The following is a 21,660-nucleotide window of genomic DNA, read 5'->3' as shown; positions in this document are numbered from 1 at the left end:
ACAAAATGATAATTCGGCTATAAGCTATCTGTTCTAACGTCTTCATAAACAAGGACACTTTGCCCCGTAATATAAACTTGCAATGTCAGCTGAGGCAGAGAGAGAACTGGTAGCGCTGTACAGGCAGTCCCGGGTTACATACAAGATAGGGTCTGTAGGTTTGTTCTTAAGTTGAGTTTGTATGCAAGTTGGAATGTATACTTTAATATTGTAACCCCAGTCAAAATTTTTTTGGTCTCTGTGACAATTTTTTTGGTTTCTGTGGATTTTAAAAATGTTGGATTGTCATATGAACCAGGATAAACAATAAATCTTAATTACAGGCACCATTGATAACTGTTACAGCTGTTTATTGTAGCCTAGAACTAAAGTACAGTAAATTACCAAAATCCAGAGGTCCGTTTGTAACTAGGGGTCGTATGTAAGTCAGGTGTTCTTAAGTAGGGGACCACCTGGCATCTATTTGTTGAACATAATCTGAAGGATTTGAGCGTTTTACAACAAATCCATGCCACTGCAGCCCTACAAGAACTACAGCATCAGTAGAACTAAAATGATAGTCTGCGGCCTTGTGAGGGGGTCCTGCCAGATTGGACAGGTCCTTGTATCTGAGAATAACTTAATTCCATGATGGTTTAGTAAAACTAAAATTACTTTAAACTTTAGGGAAAGGATGTGTGAAATGAAGATGCAATATTCTACCCTGATACCTTCATGTTTATAACTTACAGGATGGAAAACCTCTTTGTGAACAGCTTTATGCATATGTTCCAGTCCTCATGGAGTGATTTTGCAGACTTTGAACGCATTTTTGTCAGGATTAGTAACACAATATCAGGTATATGTCCAACCATTACATTACATGAAGTACTTGTTTTATACATTCTGCTCTGCTTGATTTCTTGATTTTTAGATTTCCCTATGTTTCCTTCTCTTCTCCCTTTTGCTCTCAATCTCATAATGCCTCAGCATAGTGTCACATGACCGGTTAAAGACATTACCACCTCTTATTATTTGGGTGTTTATTCTCTCCATACCATAAGTATACAATATAAGTATACAGGAAGGCTGAAATGTGAGCCTCTTATTCATAAATTTTTCTCTAATGATAAGTAATTATGATAGGAGCTTCTTCCCTCCTGTACAGAGCCTATACTATAGGTGTATGGTCCATGTTATTTCAAATACAGGAATATCTGATGCCTGTAAAGGGTGACTTATAACTCATAATATTCTCAAGTACACAAAGTATGTCACAAGAGAAAGGTTCACATTGCTGCTGTTCAGCCACCCCAATGTGATATACAATGAAATAAGCAGCTAAGAAAAGGTGGGAGAGTGACACATGGAATACCAAAATGTAGGACATAGGGGCTCATTTACTGAGGGCTCTGCGGCCGCACTTTCGTCGGGTTTTCCCGAATTTTTCCGTTTTGCGACGAATTCCGCCGGGATTTTGGCGCACGCGAATGGATTTTTGCCCCGGGTCACACGACAGAAATCGGGGGGCGTGGCCGTCGGACAACCCGACGGATTCGGAAAACCTGTGGAATTTAAAAAACAAAATATGTCGCAAGATCAAGCACTTACATGAACCGGGAAGAAGCAGGTGAACTCCGGCGGACCTCGGCGCAGCAGCGACATCTACTGGATATCAGGCGCACAACCTTAGTGAATCCTGGCACAACCCGAATCCACGTTGGACAATGCACAGCGGGATCGCGACAGGAACGGGTAAGTAAATGAGCCCCATAGTGTAAAATATTTGTTTTGGATGCAGTGTCCCTTTAGGTGGGAGCAATATTCCTGTTGACTCAATTAAAAGTCCTTTATGTTTAATGTTCCAGAATATGTTATGCAGCACTGGCAGGAAGACTTCATGTTTGGATATCAGTTTCTCAATGGCTGCAATCCAGTATTAATTAAAAAATGTAAGAAATTACCAGAAAAGTTCCCAGTAACCCACGAACTGGTGGAATGCAGTCTTGAACGGAACATTACACTTGAGAAAGAAATGGAGGTAATTGCGTATGAATTTGAGTAGATAGTTTACCTGGAGTTTGACTTGAAATTTACTCAGAGATGGATCACGAGAACGGGGGTCCTATGTAACCCCTTCACACCCCTCGTTGCTCCCAGAGATGACTAGAGCAGCATGCGCGGACAGCCTCGATCTTGATGGAGCTGATGGAAAATTCCCAAGTACAGCCCTCGGAAATCTCTGTCAGCTCCTTAGAGATGAACACAGCAGCTTGTGCACATGCGACTGGGGTTATCATCTTAGGGAGCTGACGAGGCTTGCGACAGGGGGTACATCGGACTCCAGTTCTCATGATCCATGGAGGTCCCACTACTGTGATCCTGTGGATAGGGCCTAACTTGCTTCATGGGAAAACCCCTTTTAAGACGAAGTTGCCAAGGACAGGTGGACAGAGCCTTCTACTTCCAGCTTCCTTTACTGTATAGAGTTCATTCTATTGGAGTGCCGAGTGAATAGTCTCGGCTCTTGTTGAAGGTTTACTAGAGATAAAGGGAGAATGGCTGCACAGGCCGACACTCTCTCCATTCAGCTCCGCTGTGGGAAGGGGGTCAAAGGACCTCCGTTCCTAAGAAAGAAGTTAATAAGGTGCCACTTATGGGACCTGTACCTATTTATAACATAAACTGTGAATATGTCATAAATATTAAGATGGGGAAACACCTGCGAGATAAACATGATGGTTTAGAAATTAATAACCAAGCAAAATCTGGTCTTTATCTAATTTTTTTCAGCAAGGTAACATCTTCATTGTTGATTTCTATCTACTCGATGGCATCTCTTCAAACAAAACGGATCCGTGCACCATACAGTACATTGCTGCACCCATCTGTTTATTATACAAAAATCTTGAGAACAAAATTGTGCCGATTGCTATACAGGTAATGGCAATATTCCATTTATGCTATTGGGTTTTTAAAAGAAATATATTTACACTAGTTGTAAAGAAAATGAATGGCTTTGAATATGGCTGGTAAAATCATGTGATTTGTGAAGAACACTGTTATATTTACAACCAACATTGCCCACTGGGTTAGCTGCTGATGGATTTGTGAATAGCAGCAAACCTTATGACTTTGGGAGGTTGTGCTGCAGAGACATGCATAAGAAAATACCAACTTTCTGCAGCATTCCTGCCTCATGTTTCCCAGGCACCTTTGTTTGGCCAGCATACAGGGACATCTTGCATCTGACCAGCACACACATTAGTTCACGCAGTATTTGAGGCCAAGACCATGCATGGATTAAAAAATGTAAAGTACCACTACTAGTCCTTTCATTATCTTTCATCATGATCCACCACTAGTTTGGATATTAAGAACTGCATGCTAAAACATGAATATATAAGATATATCCATTATGTATCTAGCTCTTACATCTATATATTCTAGATCTATATGCTCATTAGTTTAATGGTTCTCACCACTGACTGTCACATGCAACTGGCTTGGTAACAGGAAGATCGGGAACCCCACTACAGCTGCATCAATGGATCACTGGCGGGAAAAAAACAATGTGCTGTTAAAAAATAAACAGAAAACCCCTTAAAACCCCCCTTCAAGACCAAGTTTTTTTGTGTTTCTGTTTTCCACTCCTCTCCTTTTACAAGCCATAACTTTTAGTTTCTTTTGTTTACAAAGCTAAAAGTTCGGTTTGTTATGTGCCATGTACTGGGAAGCTGCAAAACAAAATTGCACAAGGTGGTGGAATCGGCAAAAAACACAGTTGCAGCGTATTCTGATGGGCTTTATTTGTATGGCTTTCAATGTGCGGTCGGGATGACACCTCTTTTTTATTCTTTGGATCAGTACAATTGCAGCGATAACAAATTTATATTCTGACACCCATAACTTTTTCATACTATGTGAGGTGTCATTGTTTGCGGGATGGGGGACATTTCATTGATACAATTTTGAAGACTGTACAACCTTTTGATCACTTTTTATTAAAATTTTCATTGGAGGCAAAACATCGGAAAAGTAGCAATTCAGATATTTAGGCGCTATTTTCAGTTACAAGGAATAATTGTTTTTATATTTAAATATATTGGATATTATGGGATGTGGCGATACCTAATTGGTTTATGATTTTACCAGTTTTTTATATATTATTCTCGAAAAAAAGAAGGCGATTTAAATTTTTTAAAAATATTTTTTCACTTTTTTTTTTTACTATTTTTTTTACTTTATTATTATTTTAGAACCTCTATTGTACTTCAGCCTTGGCAGTCTGATCACTTATAATTCTATATTACAGTCTGTCTGACAAAATGTATTGCAGGCTCCCAGCTGTCTCATCAGCCAGTCGGCGCCCTCCGATGTCGTCACAGAGGGTGGCGACCTCCATTTAAACATGGCAGTGCCCTGTAGTATGCCTGTTAGGTGCTGCGGTCAGCACTGGCCACTGCAGTTTCCAGCAGGTGTCAGCTGTGTAATACAGCCGACACTTGTGTAGTGAGGGCTCTATTTGGAGGTCATGAAGGGGTTTCCACTGGTTATTGTGCTAGTAATTTTCTGCACAACATTCTGTGAATACAAAGACACTCATTGAGTAACTAAATAATGTGAATATAACACATTTTTGTTGTTTTTTTGCTACATAGTTGAATCAGGTGCCAGGTCCAGAAAATCCAATATTTCTTCCATCTGATGCCAAGTATGACTGGCTGTTAGCGAAGATATGGGTGAGATCATCTGACTTCCACATTCATCAGACTGTTAGTCATCTTCTGAGGACCCATCTCCTTACAGAGGTTTTTGCTATTGCAATGTATCGTCAACTACCTGCTGTTCATCCTATATTTAAGGTGATAATATTTTTATGTGTGATATCGTATTTTAATATAACTAAAGATTTTTTCAGACCAACAATACCACGACACACAAACGCACATGAATAATGTAAGTTTTCTTCACATTTTCAGTTTAGCATCCGTTTTTTGGGATCATCACAACCTATAGTCTATGAGTGATAAGTGAAAAACAGTCCTTGCTATTACATACTTTAAACTTTAATGGATCAGCTGCATGACCTATAAAAATAACGTCCATGGGCACTGATTCATCTACAGTATTGTATTGCATGACGCCTTAGCCCCCTGCACATGAATGTGGAATGGGCTGTGAGGTGGTCAGATCCCACCGACTGTGCACAATGCAGTGAATAGGATTACTTAGGGAATATCAGCCACCCACTGGGATTTATCAGGGGGCTCCTGGGGGTCTATGGGGACAGGATTTCATCATATATGGCTACACTTAGAACTACTGTAAGATGAAAGGCCCCCATTGTGTCATACAGAAATGCTTGCCAAATAGAACCGGAGACATTGCAATTACTGTAAGTGTCAGCGCTGTTGTTTGGTCAGCAGACAGGGACTCCTTGCATCATAACTCACTAAGATACAGGGACTCCTGTCCACTTTATTATGCTGTGTCCATGGGATCTGACCATAACACAGACAGTTTGTGTGGACAATTGTGTGGCAAATTGTCAGGGCGAGTAAAGTCATATTTGGGCAAGAGTAAAAAAAATGTTACCTGTAATTTAGCAAAAAAACATTTTTAGGACTGTAATCCCACATTCAGTATTTGTGATTATATACAATTGTGATTCACACACCGATTGTTACCTGTGAGCTCTAAAGAGGGCAGGTGTCAAACATAAAACAACTTGCTTTTGTTATAGATCAAAGTGCATAAAACTACAGGGAAAGTTACACAGTTAAAATATTTCACACTGCTCTCACCTTTTGTAAATTAAAAATGTATTTTATGTTTCAGCTTATAATACCACATGTAAGATTTACGATAGCAATCAACACAAAGGCACGGGAACAGCTTATATGTGAATGTGGCCTCTTTGATAAGGTTTGGTATATATCTTCATTCTTCAACTATTTTTGTGTTTATGATGTAAAAAGACATATTTTAGTTCATATGTACGTTGGAGGATTAAAAGTCACTGGCAGCAGCGAGTGCGCTGGTGTGGGGACAGTAATGCCCCACGCCGGCCCACTCCCGACCGGCCGCCACCCCTCCTCCCCACCCGACTGGCATGAAGGTGGCGGATTAGGGCAAATAATCGCAAGTGTTAGCAAACTGTAATGGCGCAGAGGCCCAGATAAATATGCCCCAAAGAATTTTTTTTTAATTATTTAAAAAATGCCAAAAAACCCCACAGCCTTTCTTTAGCACAACTGAAAACAAAATCTGCTTGTCCGAACTCTAACTTAATGCAAGTCAAACCTGACTATACCTCAATACCCGGTACTTAGAATACAACAGCAAAACAAGTTGTGTTTGCAGTCCCAGACTTTGAAGTCTCACTTCTCATGCAGCACTTTGCAGTCAGCTCTGGGAGACATTGGGGCACATTTATTTATAAAGTTGGAAACTGCACTAAAAGTGCAAGGCCTGTATATAATGCTGGGAGCCACAGATTCATTAAGATTGTGCGCCAGAAATCATGAATGTGTCGCTTCCCCGCACTACTCCGACAGTGTTCACCATCTTTTTTTTGGCGCACCTTTAACGTAAGTGCAACTTAAATAGGGTGCTTGGTCTGAATCATTCGGACCGACTGACGGAATGACCCTAATTTGTGTCGCATGGAAGCCAGCGCAGCTGCGCCACAAAAAGGTTGCGTGCGACACAATCCCAGCACAGACACTTCTTAAATACTTGTGCAAGCTGTTTTAGCCATGAAGATCGTGTATAGTCTGAAAAAAGTGCAGCGCTTAGTAAATGTGCCGCATAGGGTGATGTCACATGTGGCGTTTTTAGGCTATTTTTGGGCCGTTTTTAGTTAGTGCGTTTTCAGATTGTAAAAAACGCATCCGTTTTTGTCTGTTTTTAATTGCGCAAATTCGGAAAACCGAACAAAAACGCATGCATTTTTAAAAAAACGGATGCATTTTTTACAATCTGAAAGCACACCATGTTTGACATCACCCAGCTGATTGCACAGACATGTGGTCCAAAAGTCTGCGATGGACCAGGGATGTGTAAATCCGCCCTCTATTCCCAAACCAGCAGGGCCTCTTTATCTTGACTTTTACAAGAAGCCAACCTTACAAAGTCTCTGCTTTCCAATACACACAACAATAAAAATCTATTGGAAATATATAACCTTCCCCATCTTATAGTATATGTACTCAGGGTTGTGACAACTATAGAAGATGTAACATTTGGAGAGCAGCACAAAAATGTTTGGACACATGTTTTCATTCATTGCATTTTCTTATTCTACAAAATACAATTATATGTATTATTACATAATACGCACCAGCCCCCACTCCATTTACATCAGCCTGGTGTAAAATCGTAAATTGTGCTTCTGCCAGCAACCATTCAGGCCAGCTATAATGAGTTCAAAGGATTCCGCCGTCGGCCCTAACTGGTGTGGAGTGCCATAAAGGTGGAAACAATCGCAAAGCCTGGCGGTACGAGCCACATACAAGCCCTGAGAAAAGTCTCCTGAAGTTTCCAATACATGGAGACATGTATATTTTGACACAATGGGGCACATTAAAATAAGGTCCCTGCACAAGTTTTATTTTCGGATTTTGCGCATTCTTTCCAGTGCAAACTGCTTGCGTATGTATTTAAGAGGTGTCTGCACCACAAATGTCTTGCATGCGACCATTTTGTGTTGCGGCTGAACTATTCTTCAAGCGACACAAATTTCGTCATTGAAATAAGACAGAAATGTGTCGATCTCCCCATTTTAAAGGGGCACCAAAAAAAATAGTTGGTGTACTATGTCGGAGCAGTGCAGGTGGCGCCAGATTCATGAAGAACCTGCAGTATCCACTGTTCTTAGTAAATGTTCCCCAGTATAATTGAAAAGCACATGACTACCTTTTTAACCTGATTATAAAATGGAGAGTGTGCTAAGCTGACTCTGAATTAGGGTACATTCAGACGGGGATGTATAAGCGGATGCAAATTTATGGCCGCATATATGTCCCCATAGACGGCAATGGCGGTTTGGTGGCAGTCCAGTGCCACACACGTGTGGCACCATTCTGCGCCGTACACAGGGAAAAGATAGAGCATGCTCTCTTTCCCCATGTGTGCGGCCGGGCGCCGCTGTTCTTTATGGAGGGGGGAGGGGTCATATTCTTTTTGTTTACTGCTAAATACTATATGTGTTCCTTTATAATTGTCTTCACAATGAATCTACAATGGGAAAAAATAAGGGAAAAAAATAAAGGGGCTGGTACTTTCCCGTATACATTTTATTTCAAATAAAATAAATTTACAATATTTGTAGAGATATGAAACAATGTATCATACCCAGTCGGGAAAATGTACAAAAAGCAATATCTACGTTATCAGCAGGTGTGGGAGCCTTGAGAAATTATATGGTATGGTATGTCAAGTCTTTTGGGGGTACAATCTGGCATTACAGAAAGGGGGCATATTTCAGCAGTAGGGAATGGGTTTTGTGCTTATTTGTTTTTTTTTATAAAATGTTTAACAAAAATCTCCAAAAAAAATATGTTGTAGGCCAATGCAACTGGAGGCGGAGGACATGTGCAGCTAGTGCTGCGAGCCATGAAGGAGTTCACATACGAGAGTCTATGCTTTCCAGAAATGATCAAGTTGAGGGAAATGGATAATAAAGATGAAATTCCCTATTACTTTTTCAGAGATGATGGAATGAAAATCTGGGAAGCTATATTAAGGTAAGAAAATTTTATATGCTTTAATACCTATTAGTATTTCCTTAAATGTGCTTACCGTAATTATGTGTACAAAGGGGTACACATTAATAGGGTACACAACCCTGGTAAACTTTCTATGTGGTCCGCTGACCCATTGACAGCAGGACACAAGACTTCCTGTGATATTCTGTGTCCTGCTAGCTCCTGTAGGATCAGCGGGGCCATGCAGTCATAACTGTATGCACACCTCATCAGTAATAACTACTCCCATTGTAGTAGTAGTTGGAGTGGAGTGCCGAGGACCGCATGGCCTCCTTTATCCAATAGAAGCCAGCAGGAAGGCACAATAGGACGCCCAGAGTACTGCTGTCGGCGGGTCGCAGTCTACAGAGAAACTTAACGACGGTTATGTAGGGCATACAATAGCGTTATATCTCCAGTCCCCACAAACAGTTAAATGCCAGTATTCAGTAATAATGACACAGTCACATAACTGTCTACTACATCCCCACCCTTTTATATCTGTATGGCAACTCCTCCATGATCACCATAACCCACACACTTACATCGGTCATTTGTATTATTTTTAGCTTGGGAGATCACAATTTCTTATTTTCCCTATGACTAGTTTGCATTCTTTTTTTACCTTTTTTTACTGATAAGGTGTTCTAATTAGAATAGAGGAAGTTTGGTTAAGTAAACTTCCCTTGTACCATGTTCCTCATTGATGGTTTTTAATTCTTAAAAAATCTAGCCTAATAGCATCTAAAAATTACTACCGGACATCATACAGCAAATGCTTTTGTTAATTTATGAATGAGCAGCCTTATAAAAAGAAATCAACCAGTTCAAAAACACCTAGAAATACTTGCCTCCGCTCCTCTACATCTTGATCTCCGAGCTGTTCTTCACTAGGCTTGACACGCCGGGATCACCTACAAAAGAAATTTATAGATAGCAGCCTGGAGTGCTGGGACAAGATTAGTTGCGATACTTTGATGCACCAATATAATTAATTTTTGGACTCGGCCATGCGGCCATGTCTCCATTTACTGAGGACACGCCCTTTTTTCAGAGAGAGTCTAAAATCTTCAATAAATGTGGAATATGACATTTCAGATGCAAATGACTACAGTTTTGTGGCATAGACAGATTGATACATCTCCCCCAGTGTTTATTCACACGTTAACGTTAATATTACATCATAAATTACAACTGTAAAGTATAAAAACTTCTGTCTAACTCTGCTCTAAGCAAAAAGAAGCAATTCTCTAATTTACTCTAATTAGCTACCTTCAGGTGTTTAGCAGCTAGTAGAGGCTTTACCATACTCCCCCCTCAGGAAACTATCCGTTTTCCATGCTTTCTGGTAACCATAGGAGACCATATAGAACAGCTAGAGATGAGAGGAGGCTTGTTGGGAGTAGCTGTAGGATCTGTAGTGATGTCATGGTGCTGACGTCATTGTGCTTGCAACGGATCGGGACACGCAGCCGATGTCGAGGCCGCAATGTACAGAAGAGGACCTGCCCGGGGGGAGGGGGCGTCAGAAGGTAAGTACATTTTTGGTTTTTTTTCTTGACTCAAGTATAAGCCGAGTTAGGGTTTTTCAGTACTATACGGTATATACCGTATATTCCGGCATATAAGACGACCTGGTGTATAAGACGACCCCCTACTTTCCTGTTTAAAATATAGAGTTTAAGATATATTCGCCGTATAAGGCACTCGCCCATTCACTCAGAGGGATCCCACACTTCACAATGGACCATACTTCCACCCCACACTTTTCCTCTTTCACTCCACTCACTTCACCTTTTCCCTTTTTCCCCCTCCCCCCCCCCTTCCTTCCCCCCTCCTTCCCCCTCCCCCCCCCCATTTCCTTCTTTTCTCCAGTTCACCCCCCTCTTTTTCACTCTCTTTTTCACTCTCTTTTTCACTTTCACCTCACTTCATCTCCACCTTCCCATATCTATCACCATCCACATCACTTTATCACAAGGTCACCCTGTTTTCCTTCTTCTTTCTTTCTTCTTTCTTCTCTCTTCTTTCTTCTTTCTTCTTTCTTCCTTCTTCTTTCTTTTTTCTTTATTCTGCCTTTTTCCCCCCCCTTTTTTTCCCCTTGTTAGTCATTCTATTACTAATTCTGCCTCCCAATATGTAATATGTACCATTTACCCATTTAACTTTATACTTACATCTTTATCCGTCCCCATCCGTTTGTTGCTCTCTACCTTTAGGCTCACGGCATTCAGTCCAAGCTTCTCCTATTTTTCATGCCACCTATTCAGCATCTACATGTTTCTCCGCCTTCCAGCCTACTCACCTTGTCCTTCCTGGCGCCCACGGATGTAAGAAGCAAGAACTTTGATTATTCGACATATTTATCAATAGGATTTGGTGTCCGCTTATCTTTTCATCATGTATTTATACATGCGCTACCAATAGTGTGGGTGTTTTGGGTGTCTGTGCATGGGCCCATGCGTTCGTGTGAGTGCCGTGTATGAATGGATATGTTGATTTTTTATTTTGTTCTTTATTTATTTATTTTTATCCTTTGTAACCCTCATATCTGTGTTAGGTTTTATTATATCCTATACATTTATTTCATATTATTATTGCTTTGCACGGGACATATATATATTTCCAGCCTTTTTATTGCACCGGCACTTTATTAGCACATATTATCATTCATTCATCATGTTTACTCCTTATTCCCTGGATATATTTCCAGCTTTTTATTGCACTGACACTTTATTAGCACATCTAATAGTGCTCATATTCTACATGCACTTATTTTTACCTTCGCCCCTCTTCTCATTTGCCTACTTAACTATATACTTACCTATTGGCTTATCAGAATGTTAGAATGGGCACTTCGTGCATCCACTCTGCCCGGCCCCAACGCGCATGCGCGAGTACACACGTCACCGGAAGTGACGTCATTCGATCATGTGACTCGCTCTCGGCGTGTGCCGGCATGGGCGCCGCCATGACACCTTGGCCTCACACCGGTAGCGTCATCCCCCTCATTACAGGCAGGTATTTATACATGGACACCACTTCATATGGGCACCCCTGAGGAAGCCGCTCCTTGCGGCGATACGCGTGGGGCATCTATTGGACTCCCTCTGGACCTCACCTTATTTGGGTAATTTTATGCTTTGCAGTTTTTCACAGCAGCTTGTTAGTTCATGGTTCATTCCTACCTGTGACTTTTGTTTGTTCCATTTCATGTATTATTTGCACAACAGCTGCTGCTACTGGAGCATACCAGTGATTTCTTCATCCTAGGGCAGGTCCTAGGGGGGGTCCTTTTGCAGGTTGCTAGCCACTATTGTATGACTGCACCTGCTATGGTTATATTACGAAAGCAGTTGATCTGCTTTTCGTTTTTTAATTGGTTTTACTTTGTCTGTCCATTTGATTTTCCTATGTGTATATTTTCAAATAAAGGATTTACTGTTTTTCAGCTACTTGACACATGGTTTTGTTTTTGGTTTAGTGCTATTTTCTCATGTGTGTAGTATCATTTGATTGAGTTATCTCATATGGATTTGATTCCGTTCTGGTCATATTCGCCGTATAAGACTACCCCTTTTCCAACGCATACAAAACACCGGTAAAAATTAAAAAAAAAACAGATTTGAATTTAACATGGTCCTTTTTTTTAATTTAAATTCTTATGACATGCAGGTATATAGCAGGAAAACTGTCGCTCATAAACATAAGGCATACAACAACAACATTACCATCATCCATTTTACTGTAAATGTTACCATACTGTACCTTAAATTTTTATTTTATTAAATATTCCATGCCATGTACTCAGAAGCGGGAAAAAAATTCCAAATGCAATGAAAATGGTGAAAAAACGCATTTGCGCCATTTTCTTGTGGGCTTGGATATTACGTCTTTCACTGAGCGCCCCAAATGATATGTCTACTTTATTCTTTGGGTCGGTACGATTAAGGGGATACCAAATTTGTATAGGTTTTATAATGTTTTCATACATTTACAAAAATGAAAACCTCCTGTACAAAAATTATTTTTTTGATTTTGCCAACTTCTGGCACTAATAACTTTTTTATACTTTGGTGTACAGAGCTGTAGGTGGTGTCATTTTTTGCGAAATTTGATAATATTTTCAATAATATAATTTTTAGGACTGTACGACCTTTTGATCACTTTTTATAGATTTTTTAATGTTTTTCAAAATGGCAAAAAAGTGCCATTTTCGACTTTGGGCGCTATTTTCCGTTATGGGGTTAAACGCATTGAAAAACTGTTATCATATTTTGATAGATCGGGCATTTTCGGACGCGTCGATACCTGATGTGTTTATGATTTTTACAGTTTATTTATATTTATGTCAGTTCTAGGGAAAGGGGGGTGATTTGAAATTTTAGGTTTTTTTATTATTATTTTTTTTTAACTTTTTTTTATTTTTATTTATACTATTTTTCAGACTCCCTAGGGTACTTTAACCCTAGGTTGTCTGATCGATCCTATCATATACTGCCATACTACAGTATGGCAGTATATGGGGATTTTCCTCATTCATTACAATGTGCTACCAGCACATTGTAATGAAGGGGTTAAAACGAAATAGCCTCGGGTCTTCGGAAGACCCGAGGCTACCATGGAGACAGATCGCCGCCCCCGATGATGTCACGGGGAGCGGAAATCCCAGGTAAGATGGTGCCTCTATGTTTTTGAGGCTGCCGGCAGCTTTGCCAGCAGCCCACGCTGTGAAAACACCCGCGATCAGTGCTACACCTATCGCGGTCGGTCGGGATTACCGGCGTATAAGACGACCCCAGAGAAGATTTTTCTGTCTTCAAAAGTCGTCTTATACGCCGGAATATACGGTAGTTTTCTTTAAATTTATCCAATTTTATTGAAGAAAAACTGTAATAGAGTAAATCTCATGTGCTTTGGCATTGTCATCTTTCAGAGGCAAAACTTTATTTTTATTGGCACTATTTTGGTGCATAAATCTTTTTTTGCTAACGTTTTAGAACATTTTTGTGAACTCTTTTTTAGGGCATTCCACAAGTGGGTCCAATTATCTTTAAAATTTGTACAGATTATTACGGATGCCGCCATACCAAATATGTGGGGTTGGCTTTGAAGAAGAGATCCACAAGAAATTGAAATAAAATCCCCGGAAAAGAAAATCAGTGTGAACACACATTTAAGCATCCCTGGGAGGATTAATGGTGCAAGGGGGGAAAGGGTACTATGCATTTTGAAGACTACTTGACTCAAAAAGGGAGTTATTTGCAAAAGGCATGTTAATTCTGTGTAAAATAATTAAAAATGTGAAAGTCACAAAAATCATGTTTGGGGTGCAGTAAATTAATAGGTTGTAAAGACAGTGGTCTTCCTTATGGAACCTTGCAAAACCGAAGGCAAGATGTTGTGGAGGGAGAGGGCGAGACTGATAAGTGCTGCTGCAGTGTAACCACAACTTGTGAAACCAGAGCACAGATGTGCACATAGCCCTTCAGACTCATTAGCATTTAAAAGTGAATTATAGAAGGAAGGAGGTCATGGATAAAATATATAAGAAGATTACCACAGTCACAGTGCCTGGGTCTATGAGTAAGTGCCCCTGGTTTATCATGCTTGACTTTGATGGTAGATTTCCTTTAAATTATGCAAATTATACAAGTAGCAGGAGTAATTCCATCAATGAGGAACAAGGGGACACACATTATGAATGCAGAAAAAAATGATCCATCCATAGATTTATGTTAAATGAATAATGAATTTGGAAATATAAAAATAAAACAAATAACTTAATGTTTTTATGTAGTTTTGTTGGAGATGTGATGGATATTTATTATGAAAGTGACCAGGCAGTATGTGACGACAGTGAGCTTCAAGCCTTTGTCAAAGATGTATTCATTTACGGACTTCGGGACAATGAAGCTTCGGGTAATCTTTTTTTTTTTCAGTGCAATATTGCCAAATTTATATTTAAAAAAATGTAAAACTTTGTTATATGATATATAACAATGGCCAAAAAAGAAACTAAACTCTGTATAGAAAATTTGCCTTTAAAGGGAACCTGTCACCAGGAGACACACTTTGAATACCCTAGGTCCCCAAAGAGCATAGTGCATACACTGTCAAAGAGTTTTTGTATAAAAAAAGGTTGGTCTAAGGTTGGTCACTACTCTGGTCTGTGATTGCCAGAAACGATACTCTTAGGTAAATTGCTGCGTGACCTGGAAGAGTTGAGTAATGTTAATGGCCCCATATGAAGTAGCTAAACCTATTTAAATATGCTGGAAAATCCCATTAACATGCTTGATTCTTGATCAAATAAGGGGAAGGTAAAACCTGAAATGTGTAGCAGCTCATTATCTTGTTTTTCCCTCTGGCTCTTAACATACAACAATCATAACTTACGCATGAAATATAAATTCTTTTCAATCTCTAATGATTTAAGTTTACTGACATAAATCTGTAATTACTGTTTTTATAGGTTTTCCCAAAACAATCAAGACCAAAGAAAAGTTAGTGGAATACATCACCCTAATCATATTCACTGCAACTGGACAACATGCTGCTGTAAACTTTGGGCAGGTTAGTCTGTAATAAATATGATGTCAGAAGGACGCCATCTTACAAACAAAATAATTTAAAGCGTAACTGTAAAAATATTGACAAAATATAGTTTTAGGACAGCTAGCCTTTGACAACAATTCCAACGATACCAGTATAATGCTGCTAGCTTCTTCCTAGCCTGAGATATAGGGCTAATAGATATATGATGCTATCTGTAAAATCCTCTCAACTTCTCCTGAAGTGGGCGGGATTTCCCAGTTGTGACATCAGCTCAGGGCACTGAAAGCAGAGCACTGAGTATTCATATGAATCAGGACAACATGTTTGTAATTGGAGGACCTACAGCATGTGATGAGTCACAAGCTTGTGACATCACCCAAGATCCTATTTTCTTGCACTCCTCTATTAAAGTTCTTCCCAAAAAGCCTCCTCTCTGTATGGTTTCCCATGGTGACCAGAAAGCAAGACAAATGGAGATTTGCCTTGGGACGGGTAAGTAAATATGCCCCATTGACACACACTGCCCATTTAGCGGGGCAATTTCTAGGTACTTCTAGGTTGTACAGGCAAATCCAAAAAATGCCCCCCTCCCCAATGTGCCCCAATTTCAGCATAGACTGACCCCTCACCAAATTAGAAATATTAGATATGCATTTATGTATGGATTATAGTGTATGCAGCACTATCTCACTAAGTTAGCCTATATATTATTCCCAACAAGTACTAAATCCGAGCAACGTACAGGAAAACAGCAACAGGACCAATTCCCGGTCCTCTAAATTATATGAATATACTACCCTTATAATGAATTAATACTTGCATTCCCCCTTTTAATGTGAATTAATATTCAGAAAGGCAGCTTAAAAATATTATAAAAATTCCCTAGTATATAGATATCCAGCGCACTATCCCCCAGTATATAAGTATACAGCACACTGCAGCCAGGATGGACAATATGTATCCAGCACAGGGACCTCACTTTCACTAAAGTCAGGTTGCAGGAGCCCATATCAGCTGGATAGCACATGTGCCTTTCTGCCTATGTGTATTACTATATAGTTGTGTGTTTTAGCTTACCTTAACAGTCCCCACCTTCCTGCTGCTGTGCAACTCCTCCCTCCTACCACTGATGTCAGTTTACCACATGGTGAGCTCAGTGAGTGAGTGAAGAAGCAGGAGGCAGGAGTTTTACTGGTGCACAAAGGTGGGGACTGAGAGCTGAGGAGCATTACAGTCAAGTCACAAGAACAGGATTCTGTCATGGTGCAGGGCAAGTTAAAACACAATTATATTGTAATGCAAATGTACATAAAACATACCTCCTGACCTTTAGGCTAGAGAAATAGGGACAAAAAGTACCTCCCCCTTTTTCATAAACGCGCCCTTTGCCACACCCCCAAGCACAATATAATATCGTCCTTAATGGCCGCCACATAGTATTCCTGTGCCCAACCCCACTATGGACCCACATATAGCCCCATAATGCAACTCAGCAACATATAATACAATCTCTTTAACTATTTGATCCCTTTATATTTGTTCCCCAACTTTTATTTATCTCCCCACTTACTATAACCAAACTTTCTGTACTCCTACATTGTGGCCTCCTGTCCTTATTCATCCTCTTCACATTGTGGCCTCCTGTCCTCATTCATCCTCCCTAGTAACATGACCTCTTGTCCTTATTCATCCTCCCAAGTATCGTGGCCTCTGACCTCCATCCTCCCTAGACTGCATGCAAAATTACGTAACCCAACCTTAAGAACCCACTGTCCCCTTTGAATAATGAACCACAGACACAGATAATATGTTCAAACTTGTGCAGTGACATCAGGGAGTCAGCCACAGCTTTATTGAATATATTTAACCCATTAACTCCTACTCATAGAGTAGCAACTTTATTAACACTTAACATAATAAAATATAAAGGGCACCTGAAATGCCAGCCTCGTTAGAGGGCATGTAGGTACTCACCCCCTTCTACACAACCGCCCGCTGTGACTTTAAAACAAAGGTACATCAGTAATAGGGAGGGAGGGAAGATCTCCAGAAAGAGGGTGAGCGTCATCACCAGCCCTCTTTTATCACTTTAGCTCAGCCCCCGCAGGTGTGGCTACCACTAGCCTCACATCCAGTCACGTAGCCCACGATTACAAACATACACCCACTTAAAGGGGACGTGCCATTTCACCTTTTCTTGACCCCACCTGCCTGCAGTCCCTAGCCCGTCTATACGCCTACGGGCTATCAAGTATCACGGCCTCCTGTCCTCATTCATCCTCCCTAGTATCGTGGCCTCCTGTCCTCATTCATCCTCCCTAGTATCGTGGCCTCCTGTCCTCATTCAACCTCCCTAGTATTGTGGCCTCCTGTCCTCACTCAAACTCCCTAGTATTGTGGCCTCTGACCTCCATCCTCCCTAGTATCGTGGCCTTTGACCTCCATCCTCCCTAGTATCGTGGCCTCTCACCTCATTCCCCCCTAGTATTGTGGCCTGATCTCATTCCCCCTAGTATTGTAGCCTCCTGTCCTCCATCCTCCATCATATTGTGGCCTCCTGTCCTCCATATTGTGGCCCCTGACTTCCATCCTCCATATTGTGGCCTCTGACCTCCATCCTCCATATTGTGTCCTCATTCACTCTTTCTGGCTCTGTGCCCGCGTCCTCTTCTGTCTTCCAGTCATCATGTGCACGGTGTAACTCAAGGAGGGCAGAGCCAAACTAAGGCTAGGGGAGGTGCTGGGCTGCACAGTCCATATCATGGTGATACCAGGAGAAAGCAGCTTACTCTGCCTCTTGGAAGCTGCCCGGTTGGAAAGGAGCAGTGCTTGGGACGGCTCAGGAGGAGGGGCAGGGCTTGGTCGGGAAAGACAGAGCGTCTGGGAAACGGAAGCCGGAGTGCAGGACACTGCAGAAATGTCTGGGACAGAGGTAAAAAAAGGGGGGACTGTCCTGCCGAATACGGGGCGGTTGGGATCTATGCATAACAGGCAAAAATACTTTTTTGCAATCCAGCTGTAATGGGCTTCTGCATCTTCTTTGTATTGAAATTGAGTTTCTTGATCTCCTTTAATATCACAAAGGCAGGAGGTGGTAGAGCATCCATGGACGAGAGCAAATACCATGGGCCAGCTTTCCAGTATATAAATGGTGTTTCTGGAATGTACAAATTGTCTAGTAGATTACAAAGTTTAGCTTTGTAAAAAAAAAATCAAAAAGTGAAAAATGGAAATGCAAAAAAACAAACTTGGTCATAAAGGGGTTATTGAAAAATATAAAATGGCTGTGTAATTGACTCTTAATATTATACAATTTACAAAAATGCTAACATATATGAATATTGTGTCCTGCAGTATGACTGGTGTTCATGGATACCCAATTCTCCCCCTACCATGCGCCAACCTCCACCGAAAGAGAAAGGAGTGGTTACAATTGAATACATCATTGAAAGCTTACCCGACAGAGGTCGATCATGCTGGCATCTAGGAGCTGTATGGGCTTTGAGTCAGTTTCAAGACAATGAGGTAAGCTAAACTTGCATCCAAAGTTGATCCATTTAAATCCATATGAAAATCAGTATGTTACACAATTTTTCTTATGTCAGTTTATATAATAGATTTTTGCACCACCATGCTATAGCATTTTAAATAATTAATCTCCACTATGTTTCATCTTATACCATGCTGTGCATTTAGTTGTTTCTAGGCATGTATCCGGATGAGCATTTTGTTGAAAAACCAGTGAAACAAGCGATGGCCAAGTTCAGAAAGACCCTTGAAGACATAACCAGTTTCATTCTTGACCGTAACAAGAACAAGAAGCTGCCATATTATTACATGTCTCCTGACAGGATCCCTAATAGTGTGGCTGTGTAAATCCAAGAAGTTACTAGCTGGATCAGTTGTGTAAAACAGATGGATGCAAAAGTGAAGAAATTTCATTTAAAGGACATTTACCACCAGGATGAAGGATTGTAAAGCAAGCACGCTGACATACTGGTGTGTGCCTCCTCTGTCAGGATCTGCTCTTCTTTAAGCTTCCGAAACACTTGTTTTAAAGAAAAATGGCTTTAAAAATTATTTAAATGCGACCAAGGAGCTCCAGGCTCCATATGTGTCAATGGAGCCTGGAGCCCCTCAGCCTCATTTGCATAACTTTAAAACCCCTCTTTGTAAAACCCAGTGCATAAGAAGCTCAGAGAAAAGTGAATCCGGACAGAGGGGGCACACACCAGTATGTCAGTGTGCTTAGTTTGCCATTTTTGATCCTGGTGGTAGATGGCCTTTAATTGGCAGTACTTATATATTGCATGTGCATTGGCAAGACACTTGCACTCTACTTCTATGCTATACATTACTCAAAATTTTCCTAGATCACACATTGCATGCACATAATAGCACAACAGTGGGGCACAATACAATACAATGAGTAATGCTACAACTACTACATTAAACTTGGCATTGTACATTGTGAACATAGAAGATGTAACTAGCATGTCTGTAGTAATAGAATATATAAACCATACCCACATACAATGCTTATACAAAATACAGCAAGTCTATAATATTTCACTTCATGGCGTTATAAGATGTTTGGTTTTGCGTGTGGATGTTATATACTCTTAATTATGTTTATATTTGTTGATTTTAACTTTTAATAAAAAAAAGTGCACAATGTTTTTGAACAACTTCTCATATGACATATTAACCAATTATGAACATAACTGTAAACCACTTTCATAAAAAAAGAACAGAAAAAACAAATGACATCATAAAACTCCTGCCCCAAGGAGTATAAAGGAGTATATGCAAGTAGTTTGGTGGGTTCGGCTCTCTGTAGCTCCTCTCTCTGTGCTGGAGAATCGGGATCACTAAATTGTGCATCTTTCCCCTGCTCCTTGCACAGCTCTCTGCATCTCGGCACAGGTCTCTAGACTAGACAAAGAGGCATAGATGAAGGGGACTGTATAAGGAGGGTTCCCACAGACTTGGGGTGTCTCGGTTTTACATTTTATTACATGGGGTGTTTGCACTTTTAGTAGGGGAGGTATTTGCCCCTTTCTCCTGCTGGTCAACTCCTCCCGTAGCTGAACCTTTGTGTGGTTGAGGCCGGCTCTGGGCAATGCACTTCCTCTTGCCTGCGCCATCTTCAAGCTGTCCCTCTTTCCCTCCTGTTACTTGTTTTGATGTTTTTGGTTTTTCAGTGATTGTCTCATGTCACAGCTGGCGGAAAAGAGAATTGATGTGTATTTTGCCCAAAAGTCGAAGTGCTGGTTTGGGAGTCCGGCTGAGAAAACCGCTTCGGGCAGCAAAGAAACAAACAGAGATTGCAGTTTATTTTGGGAATATAAAAATAATAATTTGAGTTTATCAGCAACAAATAGCTGTAGCAAATAAAAAACAATGTTAGTGCTCTAACTCCACAATAAAATGTTAGGATTGAGAATTCCACAGAACAGCCTCACCCAGTTCCTTATAGAGCGAAGATTGAAGAAATTCCTCGGTAATTCCTCCTGTCACGATGTTCACTTCTCTATACTGGATCCTGTGGGAGACCACGCTACACTCTCGTGCACGCGATTATAACACCGGTCCTGTATCAGGAAGAATGTGGACAGATGGTGCAGATCACCAAGGATAAGAGTAAAAATAATTTTATTCTAGCATACTCACAAACGAAATATTAAAAGCGCGCATATCACAATTGTTAAAAACGCCAGAGGACCTCACGCCCGACCTAAGTTTCGCCCTTTCATCAGCTTCATCTGGAGCCCCAGATACAGGACCGGTGCTGTGATCACGTGCACGAGAGTGTAGCGTGGTCTCTCACAAGATCCAGTATAGAGAAGTGAACATCATCACAGGAGGAATTACTGTGGAATTTCTTCAATTTCGATCTATATGGAACTGGGTGAGACCGTTCTGTGGAATTCTCAATCCTAACGTTTTATTGTGGAGTTAGAGCACTAACATTTTTTTTTATTTGTGATTTTTCTGGCTAATTTGGGAGTGTGCCAAGTTAGTAGCTCCTCCAGTATTTGCCTCCCTTTTTCCGGACACTGCAGTACAATAAATAGCTGTGACCTTTTTCTGCCCAACAGGAAGTCTTGGTTCATCATTTCTTAGTTATGTTTAGGAGTTTGGAGTTAAATGGGTAATGTTTACATTGCTTGTGATAAGGAGCTAATAGCGGTGTAAAAAAGGGGAAAATTAAGGGGCATGGCTTGGTAATGGCGGCAAGAGGATGTGCTTCACTTGAGCTCCGTACCTCCAGGCGCCAGACATGTCAGCGAGACGGGGGAGGACCGCAAGACGGCTGCCGACTCCTGTCAGCTCCCGATCAGAGGCCCCACTGCAAGCATGGACAGTTTCC

At 40.8% G+C, this 21,660-nt stretch overlaps 1 protein-coding gene across 2 annotated transcripts in view; it reads left to right on the top strand.

The window, feature by feature from the left end:
- ALOX5 (arachidonate 5-lipoxygenase) overlaps positions 1–19,964 on the top strand; it is a 45,618-nt gene extending 25,654 nt beyond the window's left edge. For both annotated transcript variants that reach the window (XM_072129638.1, XM_072129639.1), the window contains exons 5-14: positions 732–838; positions 1,848–2,020; positions 2,773–2,919; positions 4,641–4,844; positions 5,821–5,907; positions 8,551–8,729; positions 14,530–14,651; positions 15,205–15,305; positions 18,642–18,812; positions 18,984–19,964. In XM_072129638.1, the coding sequence (XP_071985739.1) occupies positions 732–838; positions 1,848–2,020; positions 2,773–2,919; positions 4,641–4,844; positions 5,821–5,907; positions 8,551–8,729; positions 14,530–14,651; positions 15,205–15,305; positions 18,642–18,812; positions 18,984–19,163 (1,471 nt within the window). In that variant the 3' untranslated portion in view covers positions 19,164–19,964. The remainder of the gene's footprint in view (positions 1–731; positions 839–1,847; positions 2,021–2,772; positions 2,920–4,640; positions 4,845–5,820; positions 5,908–8,550; positions 8,730–14,529; positions 14,652–15,204; positions 15,306–18,641; positions 18,813–18,983) is intronic.
- Positions 19,965–21,660: the final 1,696 nt, after the last annotated feature.

This window comes from Engystomops pustulosus, chromosome 11 (assembly GCF_040894005.1).
Source record: "Engystomops pustulosus chromosome 11, aEngPut4.maternal, whole genome shotgun sequence".
Lineage (NCBI taxonomy): Eukaryota > Metazoa > Chordata > Amphibia > Anura > Leptodactylidae > Engystomops > Engystomops pustulosus.
Note: the sequence above shows the minus strand (reverse complement) of the source record. Positions and strands in the feature narration are given on the sequence as shown.